This window comes from Pristiophorus japonicus, chromosome 12, assembly GCF_044704955.1.
Source record: "Pristiophorus japonicus isolate sPriJap1 chromosome 12, sPriJap1.hap1, whole genome shotgun sequence".
In the NCBI taxonomy this organism is placed as follows: domain Eukaryota; kingdom Metazoa; phylum Chordata; class Chondrichthyes; family Pristiophoridae; genus Pristiophorus; species Pristiophorus japonicus.
The window spans coordinates 190,325,295-190,351,476 of NC_091988.1; the positions used below are offsets into that span (position 1 = coordinate 190,325,295).

The 26,182-nt window shown below is 47.6% G+C and overlaps 1 protein-coding gene across 1 annotated transcript in view; it reads right to left on the bottom strand.

Annotated features, from left to right (window-relative positions):
* The window catches only part of plcg1 (phospholipase C, gamma 1), a 185,581-nt gene that overhangs the window by 49,941 nt on the left and 109,458 nt on the right, over positions 1 to 26,182 (bottom strand). The window contains exons 13-17 of the mRNA XM_070896334.1: positions 21,527 to 21,695; positions 13,489 to 13,608; positions 11,080 to 11,181; positions 7,829 to 8,016; positions 6,673 to 6,873 (exon numbers count right to left, since the gene is read on the bottom strand). Coding sequence (XP_070752435.1) covers positions 6,673 to 6,873; positions 7,829 to 8,016; positions 11,080 to 11,181; positions 13,489 to 13,608; positions 21,527 to 21,695 — 780 coding nt within the window. The remainder of the gene's footprint in view (positions 1 to 6,672; positions 6,874 to 7,828; positions 8,017 to 11,079; positions 11,182 to 13,488; positions 13,609 to 21,526; positions 21,696 to 26,182) is intronic.

Here is a 26,182-nt window from a genome sequence, read left to right on the forward strand (position 1 = left end):
AAACGAAAGCTTACGTTAATCATTAAAGTCCAGGCCCATTTTCCCAGCCTGTAAGTCTCAGAGCATACACCATGACCAGAATCCAGCATCAAAATCTGAGGCTAAAGCAAAATACTGCGGATGCTGGAAGTCTGGAAAAAAAAAGAACAGAAAATGCTGGAAACACTCGAATGAAAGGTCACTGATGTGAAATGTTAACTCTGTGTCTCTCCCCACGGATGCTGTCTGACCTGCTGAATGTTTCCACCATTTTTTGTTTCTATTTCAAATCTTGAGGGATATTTAAACATCACTGTGTTCATATTGGGGCAGAAATTCCAGCCTCCCGGGTCCGTACGGAGTGTCTACGGACCCTGGAAGACATCGCAAAAGCTAGTTTGCAGTGCACAATGCGCACGTGCAGAAAACCGGCTTTTTCAATCTGCCAAGCTGGAGCTTGACAGATCCTCTGCATCACGGGAGCGAGGACATTAGCTTGGGCAAGATTACGAGATTTACCCATATCTTGCCCAGCAAATGCCCTCCAAACTCTTGCACCTGATAAAAGCAGGCGCATAGCCTACTGTTACAGGCGTAAGAGTTTTAAAATACACCAAAACATTTTAAAATAAAATGATCAAAACACATTTTATTGTTAAAAACCCTCCCCACTATGGTAAATTTATTTTAAACCATAATTTAAAAAACGTCTTTAAAAATCGGAAAAATACCGCAATCTTGCCCATGCAAATGTCCTCGCTCCCAATATGCATTCAGACGGACCCAGGGAGACCAGAATTTCCAGGCCATTAATAACTTTAATTTAAATTAATAAAAATATGTGGTGTATTTTTTTATATCTTTTATTATTGGTATTGTGTGTTTTGGCGGCTGTTTCTCATTCATAATAATGAGAACTCCAACTTACAGAGTTCCCATAATTATGAATGGAGAACATACTTTAACTTGATTGGCTGCCCAGAGCCATGTGACTCCAGCTCCAGCCCTGCGCACGTCCCGACGTGCACGTGCTCTGACGCGCAGTCAGTGGAGGCCTCAGGACCGGCAACTCGTGTGGGTGCAGCAAGACAAGCGCATTTTTAAAACGTTTTTTGCCCGATCGCCCGTGGGAAGCAGCCGAGCAGGATTTCTGGCCCGTTATATTTTGGTCGCGACTGCTGCCAACGACCCGGAAGTCGTTGCGCGTGTGCATTATTACTCATTCCCAGCTACCCACTGTGTGCTTTATACAGACCAGCCATGGGTTGCCATGGTGAGCTCCTTTGCAGTCTTTTGTCACCAGGTGATGTTAAACATTCCGCAACTGCCTCCAGTTGCAAGGAACTCTGGCCAATCTGTGTCCCTTTTCCCCAGAGTGAATGGTGGTCATTAATGGATCGAAATTTCCTCGACAGTTTAACTGATTGTCAGCCATGGCTCTGTGGGTAGCACACTCGCCTCTGAGTCAGAAGGTTGTGGGTTCATAGTCCCACTCCAGGGACTTGAGCAAAATAATCTCGGCTGATGTTCCATTTCAGTGCTGAAGGAGTGCTGCACTGTCGGAGGTCTTTCAGATGCAACATTAAACCCAGGCCCCGTCTGCCCTCTCAGGCGGATGCAATATTTCGAAGAAGAGCAGGGGAGTTAGCCCCAGTATCCTGGTCAATATTTATCCCTCAATCAACAGATTATCTAGTCATTATCACATTGCTGCTTGTGGGAGCTTGCTGTGCGCAAATTGGCTGCACATTACAACAGTGACTACACTTCAAAAGTACTTCATTGGTTGTAAAGCTCTTTGGGACATCTTGAGGTAGTGAAAGGCGCTATATAAATGCAAGTCTTTTCATTCCTTAATAAAATCTTGCTCTGAAGTCTAGTAGTTTAAAAACCATCCCTATAGAATCATACCGCACAGAAGGAGATTGTTTGGCCCATCGTGCCTCGGCTAGCTCTTTGAAAGAGCTATCCACTTAGGCCCACACCCCTGCTCTTTCATCATATCATTGAAAAATGTTCCTTTACATGTATATATCCAATTCCATTTTTAAAGTTATTATAGAATCTGCTTCCTCCACCCTTTCAGGTACTGCATTCCAGATCATAAGAACTCACTAGGTAAAATAAAAAAAATTCTCCTCATTGTCCCCCTGGTTTGTTTGCCATTTATCTGGAACCGGTGTCCTCTGGTTACCGGCCCTCCTGCCAGTGGTTCTGAAAATGTTGACATTGTCAGTTTTCTGATGTGTACGAGCTGGCATCATCTGGTCATCTGATCTGGGGACACAAGGCTAAACGGCACCCACTCTGCAATCTGTTAACAGTTGGTCTGAGTATGAGGAAGCATTTTATCTCCAACATTTTGGTCAGATTTAAATTGCCACTCCACTAATGCGCCGAATGTGCCAACAGATGGCGCTCATACAGGGAACATGGTCTGTTATAAGAACATAAGTATGAGCAGGAGTAGGCCATTTGGCCCCTCGAGCCTACTCCGCCATTCAATAAGATCATGGCTGATCTTCTACCTCAACTCCACTTGCCTGCTCTATCCCCATATCCCTTGATATCCAAAAATCTATCGCTCTCTGTCTTGAATATACTCAACGGCTGAGCATCCACAGCCCTCTGGGGTAGAGAATTCCAGAGATTCACCACCCTCTGAGTGAAGAAATGTCTCCTCATCTCAGTCCTAAATGGCCGACCCCTTATTCTGAGACTGTGACCCCTGGTTCTAGATGCCCCAGCCAGGGGAAACATCCTCCCTGCATCTACCCTGTCAAGCTCTGCAAGAATTTTGTATGTTTCAATGAGATCACCTCTCATTCTTCTAAACTCTAGTCTGCTCAATCTCTCCTCATAGGACAATCTTCCCATCCCAGGAATCAGTCTGGTGAACTTTTGTTGCACTCCCTCGATGGCAAGTATATCCTTCCTTAGTTAAGGAGACCAAAACTGTGCACAATACTCCCAAGTGCGGTCTCACCAAGGCCCTATATAATTGCAGTAAGACATCTTTACTCTTATACTCAAATCCTCTTGTAATAAAGGCCAACATACCATTTGCGTTCTTAATTGCTTGCTGTACCTGCATGTTAACTTTCAGTGATTTGTATATAAGGACACCCAGGTCCCTCTGAACACCAACATTTTCCAATCTCTCACTAGTTAAATAATACTCTGCCTTTCTATTTTTCCTACCAAAGTGGATAACTTCACCATTTTTCCACATTATATTCTATTTGCCATGTTCGTGCCCACTCACTTCGCCTGTCTATATTCCCTTGAAGTCTCTTTGCATTCTCCTCACAACTTACATTCCCACCTAGTTTTGTATCATCAGCAAACTTGGATATATTACATTTGGTCTCCTCATCCAAATCATTGATATCGATTGTGAATACCTGAGGCCCAAGCACTAATCCTTGTGGTACCCCACTAGTTACAGTCTGCCAACCCAAAAATAACTCGTTTATTCCTACTCTGTTTTCTGTCCGTTAACCAATCCTCAATCCATGCTAGTATATTACCCCCAATCCCATGAGCCCTAATTTTAGTTAATAACCTCTTATGTGGCACCTTATCGAATGCCTTCTGAAAATCTAAATACACCACATCTATTCTGTTAGTTACAACCTCAAAAAACACTAACAGATTTGTCAAACATGATTTCCCTTTCATAAATCTATGTTGACTCTGCCCAATCCTATTATTATTTTCTAAGTGTCCTGTTACCACATCCTTAATAATAGATTTTAGCATTTTCCCTACTACTGATATTAAGGGAATCAAGGGATATGCAGGCAAGTGGAGTTGAGGTGGAAGATCAGCCATGATCTTATTGAATGGCAGAGCAGGCTGGAGGGGCCGTATGGCCTATTTCTTATGTTCTTATGATGTCAGGCTAACTGGTCTGTAGTTCCCCATTTTCTCTCTCCCTTGAGAACCGTTTATGAATTTATGAAATTTTGGAAGATGACAACCAATGCATCCACTATCTTTATAGCCCTCTCTTTCAAAACCCTAGGATGTTGGCCATCAGTCCCAGGGGATTTATTGGCTTTCGGTCCCATTAATTTCTCCAGTACTATTTTTTTACTAATACTAATTTCTTTCAGTTTCTCATTCTCACTAGACCCTTGGTACTCCACTGTTTCTGGGAGGGTTTTTGCGTCATCTTCCATGAAGACAGACATAAAGTATTTGTTTAATTTTGCTGTCATTTCCTTATTCCCCATTATAATTTCTCCTGTCACAGCCTGTAAGGGACCCACATTTACTTTTGCTAATCTTTTCCTTTTTACATACTTACAGAAGCTTTCACAGTCTGTTTTTATGTTTCTTGCAAGTTTACTCTCATATTAATTACTTGGTCCTCCTTTGCTAAATTCTAAATCCTCTCAATCCTCAGGCTTACTGCTCTTTTTGGCAAGCCTCTTCCTTTGATCTAATACTATCTTTAACTTCTCTTGTTAGTTACAGTTGGACCACTTTTCGTGTGTGCTTTAAAGGAATGTATATTTGTTGTAAATTATGTATTAATTCTTTAAATGCCAACCATTACTTGTCTATTATCAACCTTTTAGTTAGTTTCCCAATCTACCCCTTATACCTACGTAGTTTGCTTTGTTTAGACCCTACTTTCGGATTTAACTAAACCCCTTTCAAACTTAATATAAGATTCTATCATATTATGGTCAGTCTTCACTAAGGGCCCCTTTACTACAAGGTTATTAATTAACCCCTTCTGACTCCACAATACTAGATCTAAAATAACTTGTTCCCTAGTTGGTTCCCTCAACATACTGATCGAGAAAACTATCTTGTATACATTCCATGAATTCGTCTTCCACACTATTACTGCAAATTTGGTTTGCCCAGTCTATATGTAGATTAAAGTTCCTCATGATTACCGTATTACCTTTGTTATGTGCACCTCTAATTTCCTGATTTATACTCTGCCTACATTACCACTACTGTTTGGGGGGGCCTATAAATAACTCCCACCAATGTTCTCTGCCCCATGCTATTTCTTAGCTCCACCCAAACTGATTCTACCTCTTGATTTTCGGAGCTATGATCCTTTCTCTCTATTGTCTTTATCCTATTCTTTATTATCAGAGCAACCCCTCCTCCTTTTAAATTCTGCCTATCGCTTCTGAATGTTAAGTATCCTGGAATATTTAGTTCCCAATCTTGGCCACTTTGCAACCACGTCTCGGTAATGGCTATTAGATCAAACCTATTCATTTCAATCTGCGCTATTAATTCATCTGTTTTGTTACAAATGCTTTACACATTCAAATATAGTGCCTTTAGCTTTGACTTTTTTCTATTTTTCTCTGATGTCACCTTAGTCACTGATGCCCTGTTGTTACTTTCTCTGTCCCTTCCTGACCCACTCTGCTTGTTTTTACCCAAAACTCTGCTCTGCTCTAGAGCCTTGACATTTCTCTCACTGCTTTTAAATGAAGTCTTTCCTGAATCCTCCCACCTCCCTTTACCCTGGACACATGCTCTTGTATTTCAGTGGCATTGAGAAATTCAGTCTTTGGGGGAGACGCCTGTGGGCTGGGAGCAGCAGTTTGATAGCTGTGCAAGGCGCACAAGCAAATATTGCTGCCTGTCAAATGGATTTGATGACAGAGCAGAGGCTGTTTTCAGTGTTAAGTTCTATATTAAACACTGTAGAGGCCAGCAGTGCCCCCTACTGGCTCCGGCAAAAAACTGCTCCGTTCACACGGAGCTGATCCAGTGGCACCTGGTGGAAACAAATGGGATACAGATTTTAAATAATAATACTCATCATAACGGTCCCTCGAACGAGGATGATAATAATAATAACTTTTATTTATATAGCGCCTTTTACGTAGTAAAACGTCCCAAGGTGCTTCACAACAGTCTTACAACACGTTCGATATTGACAAGGGAGCGAAAGAGAGAAAAAGAGGCAGAAGGAAGTGTAAAAGAGGTTAAAGGCCCGGGTCCGAAGCAGCAGCTAAAATGCGCACGCAGATAGACACAGGCGAAAAAACTTAAAAAAAGAAATTCAAATGACATTGTAAATAATACAATGAGTGTACAATAGTTAAATCAGTGTAATAAAGATTAATTATAATTACACAAAATTAAATAATATATGCAATAATTATAAATGAAAGTTAACTTTAAAGAGACAAGGGGGCCGAAGGTCCCCCTTTCTATAAGCGCCGTGACCGCCGACATGGGCTGGTAAGGACTCACTGCCTAGTCGGCACGGAGTCGCCGACATTTCATAAATTGCCCGTCATTTTTTCCCTAGCGTTGCCCGTCACCGTGCCGCCCATACTGCCATCCCGCCGGGCACGCGCCGACCCCTTACTAACCGGCGGCGACCCCTATCCGCCCCGCGCGGGAAACTGCCCCGCGGGAAACTGCCCCGCGGGAGCGGATCAGCCACCGCTTGGTGTCTCCAACAGCTTTCCCTGGTGGGAAGCTGTGTGTGGCAGGGCGGCGTGTCCGCCCTTAAAGGGGAGAGCTCCCACCCGACTGGGCGGATTGTGGAATTACCAGCGTGAAACAATCTTAATAAATGTTTGGGCGTTGTAATACTTATTGTGCGCCAGTTCCTTTCTACGAGCAAATGCTTGTGCAGCACTGGTTGCCGGTCCTTGACTGTCCTTGCTTCAGGCGAGGGGCCAAGGTGGTACTTACTCTTTGCTTTCGTGTGCGTTAGTCTGAGGCACCGGTTCCGTCAGGCGCATCTCAAACTCGTTGCAGCGAAGCGGCACCTGCTGGTAGTGCGTGATCAAGGCGTAAAGACTGTCGAACACCAGGTTGTCGGTCAGGTAGAACTTGGGGTTGCCTGCTTCTTGCCGAGAATGGATTCGGCAATGCTGCACCTTGCCCGAGCGCCTGAGGGGACCAGAAACACATGCACATAGGACAGTTAAAACCTTTTCAATGTGTTATCGGTAAAGCTCACCATGAAATAAAGCTTCACAGTCTGAAAGACAAATAGAAACTCATTAGCCAGCTCCGCACTTATACTTTATTCTATAGCTCCACATCTCTCCCTATAAACCATCTCTGACAAACAGACCCCTTATAAACCTTCTCATATGTGACACCTGTCCTATAAACCTTCTCATATACCACACCTGTCCTATAAACCTTCTCATATACGACACCTGCCCTATAAACCTTCTTATATAACACAACTCCCCTACAAACCTTTTCATATACTACACCTCTCCTATAAACTATCTCATATACCACACCGTTGCGATAAACCATCTCATATACCACACATCTCCTATAAACCATCTCATATACCACACCTCTCCTATAACCCATCTCATATACCACACCTCTCCTATAAGCCATCTCATCTACCACACCTCTCCTATAAACCATCTCATATACCACAATCTCTCCTATAAACCATCTCTTATACCACACCTCTCCTATAACCCATCTCATATACCACACCGGTCCTATAAACCTTCTATATACTACACTTGTCCTCTAAATCATCTTGGACATACCACATCTCTTTCTATGAACCAGCTCTATTGTACTATGCTCGTCCCTATAAAGAATTTGTTGTACACATTTCTCCCGACAAGATATTTCTCATATACCACACCCCAAGAAACCAGTTCTCATATACCATACCTCTCGCTATAGCACATCCCGCTAAACCATCTTTGAAATACCACACCTCTCCCGATAGCACATCCCACTAAACCATCTTTGATAAACGACACCTCCCGCTGTACCACAACCCATTACGGTATACCACGCCCCACCCAAGCCATATGCCTATTATCTCACACATGACCCGAATGCACATTTTGCCACGACTTACCAGAATGAGAGTGTGTAGTCACCCACAAAGGTTTCACTCTCACGCACCAGGAATGAGCCATTGGGGGCTCCTGTTTCAATGCAGTACTCGGTGAGCAGCCTTTCCGCGATCTGTCGGCCGTCCCGGCCTGCACCCAGCTTCCCATGGAACCACTTCTCCGCTACGTGGAGGTCGGTGCCACTGCAGGGCTGAGACATTGAAGAACAATAAACACTGCGGGGTTAGCAACTGCTCACACTTTGTCCTTATATTATGTAATAAATAATGTGTCAGCTGTGGCTCAGTGGGTAGCACCCTCGCCTCTGAGTCAGTAGGTCGTGGGTTCAAGTCCCACTCCATAGACTTGAGCACAAAAGTCGAGGCTGACACTCCCAGTGCAGTGCTGAGGGAGTGCTGCACTGTCGGAGGTGCCGTCTTTCGGATGAGATGTTAAACCGAGGCCCCGTCTGCTCTCTCAGGTGGATGTAAAAGATCCCACGGCACTATTTCAAAGAAGAGCAGGGGAGTTATACCTTGTGCCCTGGCCAATATTTATCCCTCAATCAACACAACAAAAAAACAGATTATCTGGTCATTATCACATTGCAGTTTATGGGAGCTTGCTGTGCGCAAATTGGCTGCTACATTACAACAGTGACGATGTTCCAACAGTACTCATTGGCTGTAAAGCGCTTTGAGGCGTCCGGTGGTCATGAAAGGAGCTATAGAAATCCAAGTCTTTCTTTTATTTGTTATATTTATGGATGGAGGGGAGGGGGGAGGGGGGGATGGAGTGAGGGACTCACACGGATATCTGCCCCCTCCCCCCACCCCCAATTTAAGCCAGGTAACAACTTGCACTTGGTCAATGTGTAACATTCAACTATTCAGAGCTGCACAATATTTAATATTTTTTTATCATATACAAGTCAACCTCCCATGGCATTGCTGATAGTGGTTTGCAAATGGGGGAGTGGGACGAGTGTGCTAGGGTGAGGGAGGGGTACACATTTCCACTCAAAGAATGTTGTAAGAGATTTGCTTAGAGATGATGCCAGTAATTTAAATATTTCTTTCTTGCAATTTTTATGCCCTTATTTTGTTTAAAAAACCTTACTTCCTGCAGTAAGTCCTCAACTTATTAGAGGACTGGGAGGTAACTGAAAGGATAGTGAAGAAATACTCTCTGTGATTGGTTCATTGTTTTTTTGTACTTACTGCTGACTGCCCATTTTTGACTGTTGGCTTTTCGGACTTCCTGACTCTTGGTACTTGCTGATTGGTACATTTGCTACCTGTTCAATTCTAACATAAGAATTAGGAACAGGAGTAGGCCATACGGCCCACTGCTCCACCATTCAATAAGATCATGGCTAATCTTTGACCTCAACTCCACTTTCACGCCCTGTTCCCATATCCCTAATCCCAAAAAACATGTCTATCTCATCCTTGAATATACTCAGAGACTCAGCATCCACAGCCCTCTGGGGTAGAGAATTCCAAAGGTTCACAATCCTCAGTGAAGAAATTCCTCCTCATCTCAGTCCTAAATGTCTGACCCCTTAACCTGAGACTATGCTCCCCTAGTGCCAGACTCTCCACCCTCTCAGCATCTACCCTGTCAAGCCTTCTCAGGGTCTTGCATGTTTCAATGAGATCAGTTCTCATACTTCCAAACTCTAGGGAATATAAGCAAATTCTACTCAATCTCTCCTCAGAGGACAAACCTCTCATCCCAGGAATCAGTGAAATGAAGCTTTGTTGCACCCGCTCTAAGGCAAGTATCTCCTTCCTTAGGTACGGAGACCAAAACTGTACACAGTGCTCCAAGTGTGGTCTCACCAAAGCCCTGTGCAATTGCAGCAAGACCTCCTCACTCTCGTGGTTGATGTGCCGCATCTGAGAACATAAGAACATAAGAAATAGGTGCAGGAGTAGGCCATACGGCACTTCGAGCCGGCCCCACCATTTAATACGATCATGGCTGATCTGATCATGGACTCAGGTCCACTTCCCTGCCTGCTCCCCATAACTCCTTATTCCCTTATTGTTAAGGACCAACCAATTGCAAGTGCGGCACACAGATTTGCATATAGATCGGTGCAACTCTCTTACCATTGACTCATAGAGTGATACAGCAGAGGAGATACTCGCCGAGGCTTCTTCAGCAGCACCTCCCAAACCCGTGACCTCTACCACCTAGAAGGACAAGGGCAGCAGGCGCATGGGAGCACCATCACCTGCAACTTCCCCTCCGAGCCACACACCATCCTGACTTGGAAATGTATCGCCTGTTCCTTCATCGTCGCTGGGTCAAAATCCTGGAGCTCCCTCCCTAACAGCACTGTGGGAGCACCTTCACCACACGGACTGCAGCGGTTCAAGATGGCAGCTCACCACCACCTTCTCAAGGACAATTAAGGATGAGCAATAAATGCTGACTTTGCCAGCGACGTCCACATCCCATGAACGAATAAAAAAATGGAGGCCATTAGGCCCGACGTGCCCTGTACCAGCAAAAGTTTTTGAAATCAATTCCGGATCAGATATTCTCTCTTTTTTTAAGTGTGAGTGTGAAGGTCAATCAGAGCTTAATTGTATCTTGATCAGAAACAGTCTGCGAGACGTGGCTGTTAAACTGAGTGATAATCAATTAAATACAATTAGTATCGCATGGCCGATACCAGACTCCCAAAACAAGCGTTCTACTCGGGCTCCAACACGGCAAGCGAGTCCCAGGTGGGCAGAGGAAACGCTTCAAGGACATCCTCAAAGCCTCCTTGAAAAAGTGCAACATCCCCACCGACACCTGGGAGTCCCTGGCCCAAGACCGCCCAAAGTGGAGGAAGTGCATCCGGGAAGGCGGCGAGCACCACGGGTCTCTTCGCCGGGAGCACGCGGAAGCCAAGCGCAAACAGCGGACGGAGCGCACGACAACCCAAGCACCCCACACACCCGTCCCTCCAACCACCGTGTGCCCCACCTGTGACCGAGACTGTAGGTCCCGCATTGGACTCATCAGTCACCTCAGAACTCAGATTAGTGTGGAAGCAAGTCATCCTCGACTCCATGAGACTGCCTAAGAAGAGGAAGAAGTCCAGCTGAGGTCTGCTGTGTCGCGCGCGCACTCTAGCTTACTCTGTGCTCCTTTTTGGTTACCCAGACCCTGGTCACATCCTCAGACCGCATGTACCACTACGTGGCGCAATAAGCTGCTGTCGAGGGCATTCTGAATGTGTTCTGTGTCCAAAGGTAAGCTGTTTGACGTTCACCTCTCTCTGTTCTTCCTCGTCTTCATTGGCCTGATTTCCTGACGTCTCCTCGGAATAATAAATCTTGCTGCTCGTGAGGACAAAGAAATGTGGATTCCATTCCTAGACAGACCACAGGAAAACAAACAGGTTACCGATAGACACCAAACATTCGAGTGTAGCACGAGCGACCCGGTCATTAGCAACACATAGGAACATAAACAGGCCATTCAGCCCCTCCAGCCTGTTCCACCATTCAATGAGGTCATGGCTGATCTGTGACCTAGCCCCATAGAGCTAGGTCCATATTCCTCAATACTTTTGGTTAACAAAAAACTATCAATACAAAAGCAAAATACTGCGGATGCTGGAATCTGGAATAAAAACAGAAAATGCTGGAACTCTCAGCGGGTCAGGCAGCATCTGTGGAGAGGAAGCAGAGTTAACGTTTCGGGTCGATGACCCTTCGTCAGAACTGGAGAGTTTTCGAAAAGAACAGATTCTTAACAAGCACTGAAAGGGGGAGGGGAAGAAAGAACAAAAGGGAAGGTCTGTGAGAGGGTGGAAGACAGGAGAGATTAGAGAGACAAAAGGGATGGTGGCCCAAATTCAAATGGTAATGCCAGGAGTTAGAAAAACATTAGTCAAGATAGGGTGTGAATGGTGGGAATAATGACCAACTGCCATTAGAGACAAGGAGAAAAAAAAAGAGACAGGCTCTGAGATGGGCAAGAGCCAAAGATTGGCAGCGGTTACGCTCTGAAATTTTTGAGCTCGATGTTGAGTCCAGAAGCTGTAAAGTGCCTAAATGAAAGATGAGGTGCTGTTCCTCGAGCTTGCGTTGAGCTTCGTTGGAACAGTGTAGGAGACCGAGGACGGAGAGGTCAGAGTGGGAGTGGAGCGGGGAATTAAAGTGACAGGCGACCAGAAGCTCGGGGTCACGCTTACGGACTGAACGAAGGTGTTTTGTTTCTCAGGTTTAAAATCAACAATTGATCTAGCATCAATTGTCATTTGTGGAAGAGAGTTTCAAACGCTTATTTAAAAAACACCCCTGGGCTATAGACAGATTGACAGAAATTTTACTACAACATCTATTTCTTTATACAAGCAATGTTTTATGGGTTTAATTCTCAGCCGGTGCAGACAGGTGTGAGGGGGACATGCACCAACCATGTGTCCAATTCTCAACCAGCACAAACTGGGGCCCTGCTTAATGGCACGGTGCCCAGATAGGTGAGCCCTGTTTCATAGCTCCACAGAAAAAGTAATGGCGCCAAGTCCAGCTACGCCCCCTTGTGGTCAACTAACTCCTGGCATCTGTGACTCACAATTACACCAACATTATAGCGAATGCATCCTTCTGCAAATGCCACCTCAGGGAAACGTACAAGCATGCCAACTAATTAGTTTTTTAAAAAGGCAAACGGGACAATCGGAAGATTATTTCTACACAAAGTTTCGGAACGCTGGGAAGGATGAAACGCAGTGACAGTTATACACTCTTTGGTCTGAGGCCCAAAACACTTCCCAGTGCAGTGAACCGTTGGTCAGGAGTGACTGATTGTCCTCACCACTTCCAAGGCTCCAGTAGGTGAATATACTGGATGTCGCGTTACTGAGCCGTAAAAGAGCAGGAAAGAACACAAGAAATAGGAGTAGGCCATATAGCCCAGCGAGCCTGCTCCGTCATTCAGTAAGATCACGGCTGATCTTGAACTTCAACTCCACTTTTCTACCCAATCCCCATAATCCCTTGATTCCCTTAGAGTCCAAAGATCTATTAAAGTGAGCCTTGAATATACTCAACGACTGAGCCCTCTGGGTTGGAGGATTCGAAAAATTCACAACCCTCTGAGTGAAGGTATTTCTCCTCTCAGTCCTAAATGGACAATCCCTTATTTTAAGATTATGCCACCTGGTTCTAAACTCTCCAGCCAGGTGAAACAGCCTCTCAGCATCTACCCTGTCAAGCCCTCTCAGAATCTTGTATATTTCAAAGAGAAAAGGGCCACTTTGAATCCCCGAGTTAAATGATCCGAGGGTTCCTACTCTTGGTTGCTAGCTCGTGCCATCTGCTGGAAGTGCACAGATGGACATCCAGGATTAGGATTAAGTGTGATGCCCCCTGTGGTCAAAGAGCCCATCAGTACTCACTACTAGGCTCACGCATGAAGAACGGCTGCTAGAGTGAAGTACTGGAAGGCTGCTGTCTGTGGAACTGAGTCACCAACTTCAGAAAAGCGGGGGGGGGGGGGAGTAAGGAGTGGAAATTAGAAGAAAAAAAAGAGTAAGGGATCGACAACGGCGAACAGAAGCATTAAGTTTTGCAGCAGAAGTACCTGTACCAGGATAGATGAGAATCTGCAGCTCTACCAGTCAGCAAACGGATGTAAAGTGTTGGAGTGAAATTCCAAATCTGACACTCACGTGATTGATAGGGTCCTCGAGGTACAAGATTCCATTCTTTATCGAGTTGCTGATATCATTCTCCGAGTAGGTTGAGGTCGAGACCTCCTCGTAGGCACTGCCCTCGGCGAGCTTCTTGTGCTGCGAGAAAGGGCGAGATGTGAGAAATGTGTAGGGCAACAGCTCGCACTCAAATATACCTCAGAGCGATCGACTCGGGCATACATGGGCCAGCGAGGTGGCTGATGTACAGGGCAGAGCAAGGACCTCCAAACACAGACAGAGAGAGCACGCATCCCTACCATGCACAGGAGGGTGAACATTTCAAATAAATACCAGTCATTTTTGTGTTCATTAAGATGAGGGGCATTATTGCTGGGAAAATCGAACTCTCCCCATTTCAGATACCCATTGCCAGCATTAAGCACTCCCAGCTCAGGCACAGCACAACAGACACAAAATAAAGGTTCCTCCACTCTGTCTCAGCCCAAACTCAGACGAACGCCACCTCCTAGGACCCCAACCAGTACTTCCAAATCACAGCCAGCAAGTCAGCTAAACTTCTCATTTTAACACGTAAGGAGTGACATTTCTCAGCGCCCCGATCAGAGGAGGAGGGGGGGGGGGTAACTAACGCGGGGTGGGACTTTCCTGTGCGTTTGTCAGCGCTAATTGGCTGCTCCACGTAGCGCTGACGTGTTTCCAGCGCCCCTCACCTTCGGTTAAAGGGGAGGGCCGCTGCGTACTCTGCCGGGCCTCTGATGGCCTCCATTCGGCCACCGGGGGCGGCATGGTGCCGAGCCCACAGCCCGGCACCCAAACGGCAGTGCCGGGCTATACGATGGCAGCCCGGATCACGCCAAAGAAACAAAGAAGGGGCAGACTGGTGAGTTGGCTGGAACAAAATGGCGGCGCGCGGCGTTCCCAGCCTTCCCTATAAAGCTCCGCCCCGCTAGCGGATGTCAGCCTGGTTCGCCACCCGCTGGGCGGAAAGGGATCGGTGCGCGCGCTAAGGGGTCATAGCGCACGGCGATGACGTCATCAGCGGATGCGCGACAGTCCGAGGTGCTATCGTGCCGGCACCTCCACCAACTCCTGTGCAATTTCGTGGGAGCCGGTAGCCCCTCTCCCCCCCCCCCCTAACGGTGGTCGCAAAACAGGGCTATTTCGGCCCCCTAGTCCTTTAAAACCCAGAGGGGCTAAAATTCAGTGGCGACAGAGAGCTGGCGCACTTACAGCTTTTTTCCCACGATTAGCGCCGCTACGGACTGCAAAAGCTTCTACAGCTATGTAATGAGAAAAAAGTTAGTAAAGACAAACGTAGGTCCCCTGCAGTCAGAATCAGGGGCAGTCAAAACAGGGAGTAAAGAAATGGCAGACCAATTGAAACAAGTACTTTGGTTCGGTATTCACTAAGGAGGACACAAACAACCTTCCGGATATAAAAGGGGTCAGAGGGTCTAGTAAGAAGGAGGAACTGAGGGAAATCCTTATTAGTCGGGAAATTGTGTTGGGGAAATTGATGGGATTGAAGGCCGATAAATCCCCAGGGCCTGATGGACTGCATCCCAGAGTACTTAAGGAGGTGGCCTTGGAAATAGCGGATGCATTGACAGTGATTTTCCAACATTCCATAGACTCTGGATCAGTTCCTATGGAGTGGAGGGTAGCCAATGTAACCCCACTTTTTAAAAAAGGAGGGAGAGAGAAAACAGGGAATTATAGACCGGTCAGCCTGACATCGGTAGTGGGTAAAATGATGGAATTAATTATTAAGGATGTCATAACAGCGCATTTGGAAAGAGGTGACATGATAGGTCCAAGTCAGCATGGATTTGTGAAAGGGAAATCATGCTTGACAAATCTTCTGGAATTTTTTGAGGATGATTCCAGTAGGGTGGACAAGGGAGAACCAGTTGATGTGGTGTATTTGGACTTTCAGAGGGCTTTCGACAAGGTCCCACACAAGAGATTAATGTGCAAAGTTAAAGCACATGGGATTGGGGGTAGTGTGCTGACATGGATTGAGAACTGGTTGTCAGACAGGAAGCAAAGAGTAGGAGTAAATGGGTACTTTTCAGAATGGCAGGCAATAACTAGTGGGGTACCGCAAGGTTCTGTACTGAGGCCCCAGCTGTTTACATTGTACATTAATGATTTAGATGAGGGGATTAAATGCAGTATCTCCAAATTTGCGGATGACACTAAGTTGGGTGGCAGTGTGAGCTGCGAGGAGGATGCTATGAGGCTGCAGAGTGACTTGGATAGGTTAGGTGAGTGGGCAAATGCATGGCAGATGAAGTATAATGTGGATAAATGTGAGGTTATCCACTTTGGTGGTAAAAACAGAGAGACAGACTATTATTTGAGAATGGTGACAGATTAGGAAAAGGGAAGGTGCAACGAGACCTGGGTGTCATGGTACATCAGTCATTGAAGGTTGGCATGCAGGTACAGCAGGCGGTTAAGAAAGCAAATGGCATGTTGGCCTTCATAGCGAGGGGATTTGAGTACAGGGGCAGGGAGATTTTACTACAGTTGTACTGGATCTTGGTGAGGCCACACCTGGAGTATTGTGTATAGTTTTGGTCTCCTAACATGAGGAAGGACATTCTTTCTATTGAGGGAGTGCAGCGAAGGTTAACCAGACTGATTCCCGGGATGGTGGGACTGACAATATCAAGAAAGACTGGATCAACTGGGCTTGTATTCACTGGAGTTCAGAAGAATGAGAGGGGATCTCATAGAAACGTTTAAAATTCTGACGGGTTTAGACGGGTTAGATACAGGAAGAATGTTCCCAATGTTGGGGAAGTCCAGAACCAGGGGTCACAGTCTAAGGATAAGGGGTAAGCCATTTAGGACCGAGATGAGGAGAAACTTCTTCACCCAGAGAGTGGTGAACCTGTGGAATTCTCTACCACAGAAAGTTGTTGAGGCCAATTCACTAAATATATTCAAAAAGGAGTTAGATATAGTCCTTACTACTAGGGGGATCAAGGGGTATGGTGAGAAAGCAGGAATTGGGTACTGAAGTTGCATGTTCAGCCATGAACTCATTGAATGGCGGTGCAGACTAGAAGGGCCGATTGGCCTACTCCTGCACTGATTTTCTATGTTTCTATGTTTCTATGGTTGCGGCGGCCAGTGGATCCATATTCAGCTTTTTTTTGGCAAAAATATCCTCCAGCGCTAAATGCCCATCAGATTTAATACTTTGCAGCGTTGTGGGTGGGTTGATTGGGGCAATATTCTCACGGGGAAACTCACCCTTAGGGTGATTTGCAGCCAATGAGCCGGGGTTTGTAGCGAGGCCCTGAGGAGGGAAGGGGTGATGTGCAAGGATGGCTGGTGCTGCTGTGGGAAGACGGGCTGCGAGAGTTTCGGACGCGGAGCTGGAGACACTGACGCAGGGTGTGGAGGGGAGGAGGCAGGTCCTGTACCCAGCCGCAGGAAGACCCACTCACCAAGTGTTCACCAATGCCTGGAAGGAGATCGCTGCAGAGGTGTCGGGGACCTCCATCTGTAATCGGACGGTGACCCAATGCAGGAAAAGGCTGAACGACATCGTTCGTTTGATGAAAGTGAGTACCTGTTCCAGCACCTGCTCACCTTCCATCTGTGAGCCTCTACTTCAGCCTTCTCTTATTTCCACCTTCATTCTTTAGTCACTGACTCAGCATTTCATTGCTGAGGCCTCTATATATAGATATATGTGTGTGTGTGTGTGTGTTTGCAATGGAGGCCCTCTCATCTCACATTTACAGCTGCACGTCAGGGACACACACTTGTGCTCTCATTTCTGATGCATCATCACGGTGCTACAAACCAACCATTCTTTGTTTTGCAGGCCAAACTTGCTCATAATCGCTTTGAGCAAAGGAGGACTGGTGGTGGCAAGGCCGAGATACAAGTCCTCACACCCTTTGAGGCGCGGGTCGACAGACATGGTGCCTTCCCTGTGGCCCAGGGCGGCACTGGCGATGCCAATGAGGGTAAGTGAAGGCCCTTCGTTAATGCTATCTCTCCCTGAATGCTCCAGCTCCTACTGTGCCTTTTCCTCTGAAAGTCTGCTACTTGCAGGTTTCATGCGTCAATCCCCTGCCTCCCCCTCACAGCAGCCCTTCTCCCATTTATGCTTGCGGATGAGCATCCCCTGGTGGCCTCCGGTACTGGCGATGCCGATGTGGGCAGCGTGGGTAAGTGAAGGCCTTCCTTTAATACTCTCTCTCCCTGAAAGCGACAGCATACACTGTGCCTTTCCCTCTCGAAGTGTGCTAGTTTCAGCCTCCATGCGTCAATCCCCTACCTTCCCCTCACGGCAGCCCTTCTCCCATTGATGCTTGCAGATCAGAGGCTGAGTGGCAGCCGAGGCGAGGAGGGGATCCTCCTGAGAGGGATGATGAGGCACAGTCGCCAGGCCTGGAGGAGACCCTTGATGAGAGCCAGAGAGATGAGCATCCTGACAGCATTGAGGATACTGAGTTTTCGCGCCTTGCTGACACCCTGGATCTCACTCCATCTTTTGGGGACCTCTCCAATGTGGAAGAGGAGGAGGAGGACACTGCTGGCAGCACCGCGTCACTGCTTCCACCCACACGCGCCAGCTCAGATATTGGGAGTACGCGGTCCGGTCTAGTCCAGATAGTTCAGGGCTCTGCACTGGGTGTTGCACCGGAGCCTAGCGGGCTGCAGCATGGTGACGGGGCCAGGCAACCTCAGGTGCCATCTCTCCGGAGGGAGAGTCCGCACCGGAGTTCTGCTGAGGAGGACTCAGACGAGCCCATCGATGTTGCGGCTTACGAGAGGAGGGTGGAGGCCATGCATTCCCAGGTGTTGGGGGCACTGGCAAGGGGCACTGCCGGACAGGCTGTCGGAAGTGGTGATCAGCGTGGAGGAGTCCGCCTCCGGCATCGTCAACCGCTCTGCGCACTCCGTGGAGCCCAGCATTGCCAGTGTGCAGGCGATGGTGGATTCCCAGAGAAACCGTATGGATGCAGATGTGAGGCCACAACCTGCAGGTGATGTGGCAGCTGTCATTGCAGCATAGGCGCGAGGGAACGAGCATATCGGTGCCGGTTTGGAGAAAATGACCGCGGCCCTGGAAGCTCAGAATGCTCTTACGCACTCTGTGCAACAAGTCGTGGAGTGTCTAAGTGCTGTCATATCTGGTGCCTTTCAGACTGTTGCTCGCATGCAGTCTCAGCTGGATGCCCCCCCCCCCCCCCCCCGAGACCTCAGTGTTGCTTTCGCGGCTGGGTCCACCACGGGCCACGGGGGACCTTCCGGTGCGGTGCCACAGCACCGACCTGAGCTCCCTCAGATTGGTGGTGGTGGTATTGTGCCGCCCCCGGTGAGTTATTCAGGCTCCTCGGGCCAGGATACGGATGATACGCTCCCTCCGGCTCGCAGCATTCCCGGCCCTGGCCCTGTCACTCCGCCATTGCCTCCACGCACGGCCTCGCCCGAGCCAAGCCAGACTGAACCCTCCCAGGAGGCTGTTGACCAGTCTCCAGCCGGTCCTTCCAGGCCCAAAGCTGCTCGAGGGCGTCTTAGAAGGACATCTGCAGCTTCCACACAGGGAACACAGCAGCCTTCCCGACCCATGAGGCAGCCACAGGGGAGACACTGAGGCACAATAGTAGGGTAGGCACGGGTAAGAGGGGTTATATGGAAATGCACAAGGGTGGCTGATGTATATCTGTTACTTTTCAGCACTGTTTATTGTTCTGTTAGTTGTTGGTTTTACATCTATATCATCCTCCTCCTCCCTCCCTCCCTTCGGCTGCTGTGCCTCCTCCTGCGGTGGAACTGCTGGATTGACCTCGAGCTACCGTCCACTATTGACAGCCAGGTTATGCAGCATGCAGCAGACGACCACAAAGATGGAGACCCATTCAGACGATGTACTGCAATGCGCCACCAGAGCGGTGCTGCTGCCTGGATACCTGGCAGGATCCTTCGCTGGTGGGTCGCACACCAACTGAACATTCAGGGAGTCGTGCCCCTTTCTGTTGATAAAGAGCTCGGGATAGCTTTGTGGTGCTCTCGGGCCAACGTGCGTTCAGTCGATGGCCCCCTGCACCCTGGTGAACCCTGCCATCCAGACAAGTCCGGCCTGCCGCTCCACCTGCTTCTCCCTGGTCATGGGGAAGGAGATATTATTGCACTCTTCACTTGTACAGTGCATTGGTGACCTGCCGGATGGAGCGCTGAGCAGAGAATTGGGAGATGTTGGAGATGTCTGCACTCGCAGACTGGAACGGGCCCGTTGCATATAAGTTCAGAGCTATCGTTACTTTGGTCTCCACACTGAGCACTGTCCTCAGCCTTATGTGAGGCTCCAAATCTGGCCAAAGGACATTGCAGAGCTCGGTCAGGATGTCCTTTGTGAATCGCAGCCTCCGCACACATTGCTCATTGCTGAGCTGTAGGAAGGAGAACTGAGGCCAGTGCACCCTTGAACAGTAGGACCGCCTTGCCAGAGGTATGTGCTGGGCCATTCCCAGACCAGCTGGCTGAGCGCCTTGTCCCTCTTGCTGCTGATGTTGCGGAGTCTCTGCAGGCGGCTGCTGGCGAGGCTCCTCGCCCGCTATCTGGTGAGGGGGGGGTCAGCGTACCTCACCCTTCTCCTCACGCCATCTCCCTGCTGCCCAGCCTCTGGACATTGGCGTCTGCGGCCCTCCGCCCTTCTCCATGTTGGGCATCCATGGCTGCTGCCTCCCTTGCCCGCTGCCTCTGTGCCCGTTGGTGAGGGCGACACCTCCTCCTGCGTGCCTCCCTGCCTCTGACAACGTGCAGCAGCTGTTCCCCTGCCAACACTAAGCCCACCATGGCTGCAGGCTCGACCCTCACTTGGTGGCCTCTGTGGAGCAGAGAATCACTCCCACTGGCCACGACTAATGAGAGAGGGGGGAAAAAGTCTGATAACTCAGCAAAGGTTTTCAGAATGCCGCCGTCGTTTTTCGAATGTTCCACAAAAATCGGCGAAAAATTCTGAAGCACACAAACCCGATCGCAACACACCAGCTGGCGGTCTCCAACAGTGCACGGACCTGAAAGGCGGGCGGGGTCACTGTCACTGAGCAGACCGGCTTTTTTATCCTGAAAATGAGAGAGTGGCACTTTGATCACGTCATCACTGCCGCAAGTCCCACACCGCCACGAATGTCGGTCGATCGGGGCGGAAGTGCACACCGCTGCAAAAACCTCCCGCCCTAAATTTCGGTTGTGGCGGCCAATCGACGGCCATTGGACTCCGCCGCAAACGGGCGGTAACTGGCCTTAGCGAGACCCTGAATTTTGGCCTCTCCTGTACACAGTGTGGCAAAATCCAAGGATCCCCACTCGTCCCAAACCCCAAAATTCCTTCCCTAGTGCCGTCAAAGCCCATCCAAATTCAGCTAATCTTCAGACCACCTCTCTCTCCGCAGCACCACCAGAGTCCAGGCCCCTGCCCTCACTGCAGCCATTGACCGCCTCCATCCCTGTGCTCCTAAACAGTAGACCACTGGTACATCTTCCTTGAATTACAATGCTTATATCATGATGCATGTGTAATGACATCCTCAGCCCATGGCTCCATTGACCTCTGAACTCCGAACTCAAGAGCCATTTCCTACTGCAATCTCCAACTAGATCCAATCATAAGTTGTATCTTTGGAGAGCAGTTTGAGTTGTATAACATATTGGAGTGAAGTGCTAAGTGGCTACAGATTTGTCAAAGTTCTAAGTGATGAATTAAAGAGCGGCAAATTGGTACAACTCTGAAGGTAACTGGCACAGCGGGACAGCGGGACAGAGGGAGGGGGGACGGGGAGTTTCTTCCTGGAGCTATTGCTGCCGAAACACTAAATAAACTCAGTTATGAAATGCCTTTACTTGCTCTGATAATACGTAACGATGTTCTTGATAGATGTGATGTGTGAGTCACGTTAACATGTCTTAAGGGGAGGAGGGCACGTGGCTTGAGAAACTGTCGCCTCTCCCTCATTCCTTTATCTAGCTTCCCATCAAACACGTCAAAGCAAACAGCTGACATTAGTGACAGCCAGCTGACCTTAATCAGGAACTTTCTCCGCAGCTGATTGGGCGATGGAAGCCCGTCTGCTGTGATGTCGATGGGTTTGGTCAGCAGCATGTCGCCAAACACCTTCTTGAAAACGTTGGCCATGTTGCGCTGTTGAAGGATACTGCAGTGGTCCTCGATGGATAGGATTACAGGATACCTGCCGAGCAAACCAGAGCACAAGGGTAAGATTCTACGAGCTGGCACACATGAGCGGCAGGAGTTCAGCTGATCCAAGAGAAAGAAAAGACTTGCATTTATATAGCACCTTTCACAACCACCGGACGTCCTAAAGCGTTTTACAGCCAACAAAGTACTTTTTTTGAAGTGTAATCACTGTTGTAATGTCGGAAATGCAACAGCCAATTTGCGCACAAGCAAGCTCCCACAACCAGCAATGTGATAATGAGCAGATAATCTGTTTTTGTTGTGTTGATTGAGGGATAAATATTGGCCAGGACACCGGGGAGAATTCCCCTGCTTTTCTTCGAAATAGTGCCATGGGATCTTTTACGTCCTCCCGAGAGGGTAGACGGTGCCTGGGTTTAATGTGTCATCCGATAGACTAGATGGCAACATCTTCCCATGACACCTCAGGTCACAACGATGCCTCGTTTCGCCCTAAATTTCACTCTCCAGCTACTGAGTCCCACCAGCACTGCCGCCAATTTCTTTTACCAAGCCCTTCGAACATAGCTACTAAATTAGTTTATCCAGCACTGTAAATGTATGCACCTGTGAGGATGCTCACAGGTTTGTAGAGCTGTTGAGTTGGGAGTGGCTTAGCCAGTCACGTGATGTACACAAGACTGAATAAAACCCCAGCCAGTTGAGTTCGGGGGGTCCACGATGAGGCATACAGTTGTGAGCCTGAAGGATGAACTGGTAATGTGTAGTGTGATTGTTAAACCTTTTGCTAATAAACCAACTAGTTCTTAATAGCAATGTGCTGCTATGAATTCTTGAGCAAGGAACTCCGTGAAGCAAATACATTACAAGCACTTTCAGCGCAACTGCCAACCTTTGTAGCACAGCTTATACAATCATAATCCACACAAGACGAACTGGCTTTTAAAGCAAGTCAAAAAATCTTCTGCACACCACAGGCAATGCGGAACTGTTTTCTAAACCAATGTGTGTGATGTTTTTTGTGCCATTTGTGTCTCCTGTCTGACTGCAGCAAAGGCTGACTAGCTGCCAAGGCCTCCAGCAATGCCACTCTAGATAACGCGGTGTCCACCGGTACGCTCGCGGCCTTCCGTGAGAGGTGGGCACCGGAGGGACTGGAGTGCATTATTACCCCCCGGCAAACAAATTTTAATTTGATTTTATATTGTTTTAAATGCCGGTTTTAGTGTCCCCCTCCCCTTTTATAGGGGGCACTTGTAAAACATTATGATTTTAGTGCCAAAAAACCCCCCAAAAAACTACAAAAAAACCCACAAAAAAGGGCCTTGAAAAATGTTTGGAGTGTCCCCCAGATCGGGGGGCACTTGATTTAATGTTCATTTTTGTCCCCAAAAGAGTTGTAGAGCTGTTGAGTTGGGAGTGGCTTAGCCAGTCACGTGATGTACACAAGACTGAACAAAACCCCAGCCAGTTGGGTTCGGGGGATCCACGATGAGGCATACAGTTGTGAGCCTGGTGGATGAACTGGTAATGTGTAGTGTGATTGTTAAACCTTTTGCTAATAAACCAACTAGTTCTTAATAGCAATGTGTTGCTATGAATTCTTGAGCAAGGAACCCATGAAGCAAATACATTACAAGCACTTTCAACGCAGCTGCCAACCTTTGTAGCACAGCTTATACAATCGTAATCCACACAAGACAAACTGGCTTTTAAAGCAAGTCAAAAAATCTTCTGCACACCACAGGCGATGCAGAACTGTTTTCTAAACCAATGTGTGTGATGTTTTTTGTGCCATTTGTGCCTCTTGTCTGACTGCAGCAAAGGCTGACTAGCTGCCAAGGCCTCCAGCAATGCCACTCTTGTGTGTGTGATGTCTCCTTGCAGTAGCATGCTTTGAGATTAGAGGAAGCACCCTGCATTGGTCACAGCAAGATGATTACAGACGAGGAAAGCCATTTGATCCATCTCAGCTCATCCATCCACAATGACCCTGAAGTCTGCATTCAATTGAATCTCAAATGATTCTGGAGTCATTGTATCCACTACTCTATCTGAGAGTCCAATCCAAGTGTGATTCACTGATATTAGCCCTAAATTTGCCTTTTTACTCGTTTGAACTGGTTACCCCTTGCCCTACTCTTGAAATTTGAAGGCATTTTCCATATTTACCTTTGCAATACCATTTATAATCTTAAATACCACTATACGAACACTTCTCAGTCAAGATTCTCCAGTCTTTCCTCATAACCCATATAATCTGAGACTGAGCATCTGCCTTACACAGAATTACGTCGAATGTACGGCACAGAAACAGGCCATTCGGCTTAACTGCTCCACGCCGGTGTTTATGCTCCTCGCGAGCCTCCTCCCACCCCTCTTCATCTCACCCCATCAGCATATCCTTCTATTCCCTTCTCCCTCACGTCTTTATCTAGCTTCTCCTTAAATGCATCTATGCTAGTCGCCTCAACTATTCCCCGTGGTGGCCATTTTGTTTTATTACTAATGGACTTGATCACCTCCCGCAGGTAAATGATGACTTTGGGGCATTTTTCTCCACCACAGATGTTGACAATCATTTGGTCAGGTGGCACTGCGATAAAACCTTGTTGTAGTTCCACATTCTTACTACTCTCTGGGTAAAGAAGTTTCATCTGAGTTCCCTACTGGATTTATTAGTGACTCTCTTATATTGATGGCCCCTAGTTTTGGAACTCCCCCGCAAGTGGAAACATCTTCTCAACGTCCACCCCATCGAACCATTTCATAATTTTAAAGACCTCTATTTGGTTCCTCCCCCACCCCCACCCACCCCCCCTGCTTCTCTTTTCTAGAGAAATGAGCCCCCTTGCACCACATCCAGGGCACCATGTCTCCCTCGTGCCTCATTGACTGGAGTTGGACATACAACAAGATGCTGTCAGACCAGAGCACTGTAACTTACTCTGACTTCCATTCCACTGTATTAGCAAATAATACAGTTCAACATTCTATTGGCTTTGCTGATTGGTGCTCTGCCTTGGCTGGTCGTGTTGAGTGTTGTAACCAATGCACCCACCTTATATACACGAGGGTAGAATTTCAGACCAGCACAGCTCACGTTCAAAGGCTGGTACTACATTCCTGCATGTGTTGTTGTCACATAGGTGTTAAAATCTGTTAGTACTTGTGTAAAAATTGCACACTGAGGAAAGCAGCACGTTAAAAATTTATATCTGAACTACAGCAATTGGAAGGCCGGCCCACTGATGTTTTGATGAGCTGAGGAAAAAAGGCCCAACATTTGCTGTGGTTCGATGTACAGGCATTAGTGAAGCACTCGACAGGTGTGAAAGGATCTCAGACCCCAATCTTAAAGAGCGGAAAACAGGAGCAAGCCGAGAACTCCCGCAAGAAACATTCTAACATTATATTGGCGTAAGATATTGGGGTAAGTGAGCTGCCTTTGTACAACTATCTCGTACAACAGTGGCAGTGTTTAATGAGCCATCAACATTGAAACCCGGATTGGAGCTTAATGAACTTAAACACTGTGCTTGAACTGTGGAGAGAAAGAAAGACTTGCATTTATATAGCACCTTTCATGACCACCGGACGCCTCAAAGCGCTTTACAGCCAATGAAGTACTTTTGGAGTGCAGTCACTGTTGTAATGTAGGAAACGCGGCAGCTAATTTTGCACACAAGCAAGTTCCCACAAACAGCGATGTGATAATGTCCACATAATCTGTTTTTTTGTTATGTTGGTTGAGGGATAAATATTGCCCAGGACACCGGGGATAACTCCGCTGCTCTTCTTCAAAATAGTGCCATGGGATCGCTAATGTCCACTTGAGAGAGCAGATGGAGCCTCGGTTTAACGTCTCATCTGAAAGACGGCACCTCCGACAGTGCAGCATTTGGGAGTGTCAGCCTAGATTTTTTTGTGCTAAAGTCCCCGGAGTGGGAGAGGACATGGTGATAGCAGCAGTGAGGGAAGTCAGCCAGCAAACTCAACACAAACCACAGACAGAAGTATTGGACTGAAGAAGGCCATTTTGTTTTTATTACTAATGGACTTGATCACCTCCCAAAGAGGCAAGTAAATGATGGCTTTCGGACATTTCGCTCCACCACAGATGTTGACAATTGTTTGATCTGGTGGCACTGCGATGGAATGCACTGGAAGGGTGACCCACAGCATTGTGAAGGCTCATGGAGGCTCGATCTTGATCTCTGCAGTCACTTGGGTCAGGATCTGATCCACACAGCTGTGGGGGAGGGGGCAGTGCAAATGGAGGGCAGGCAGCAGGGCAGCATTGGAGATGACCTTTCACTGAGCTCAGATAACTAAAGAGCGACACTGGGGAAAGCTGCACCTCCGACTGTTGCCAAAGTCGAGGGGGATTTTCCACAGAATAAAAATACTAGAAAGATTGAAAATAAATCACAATGAAAAGAGAAAACGGAAAAGGAATGGTTTAAATTTTGTCAGATTTTCACCACTTTAAACTGACATGCACAATACCACCAGAAG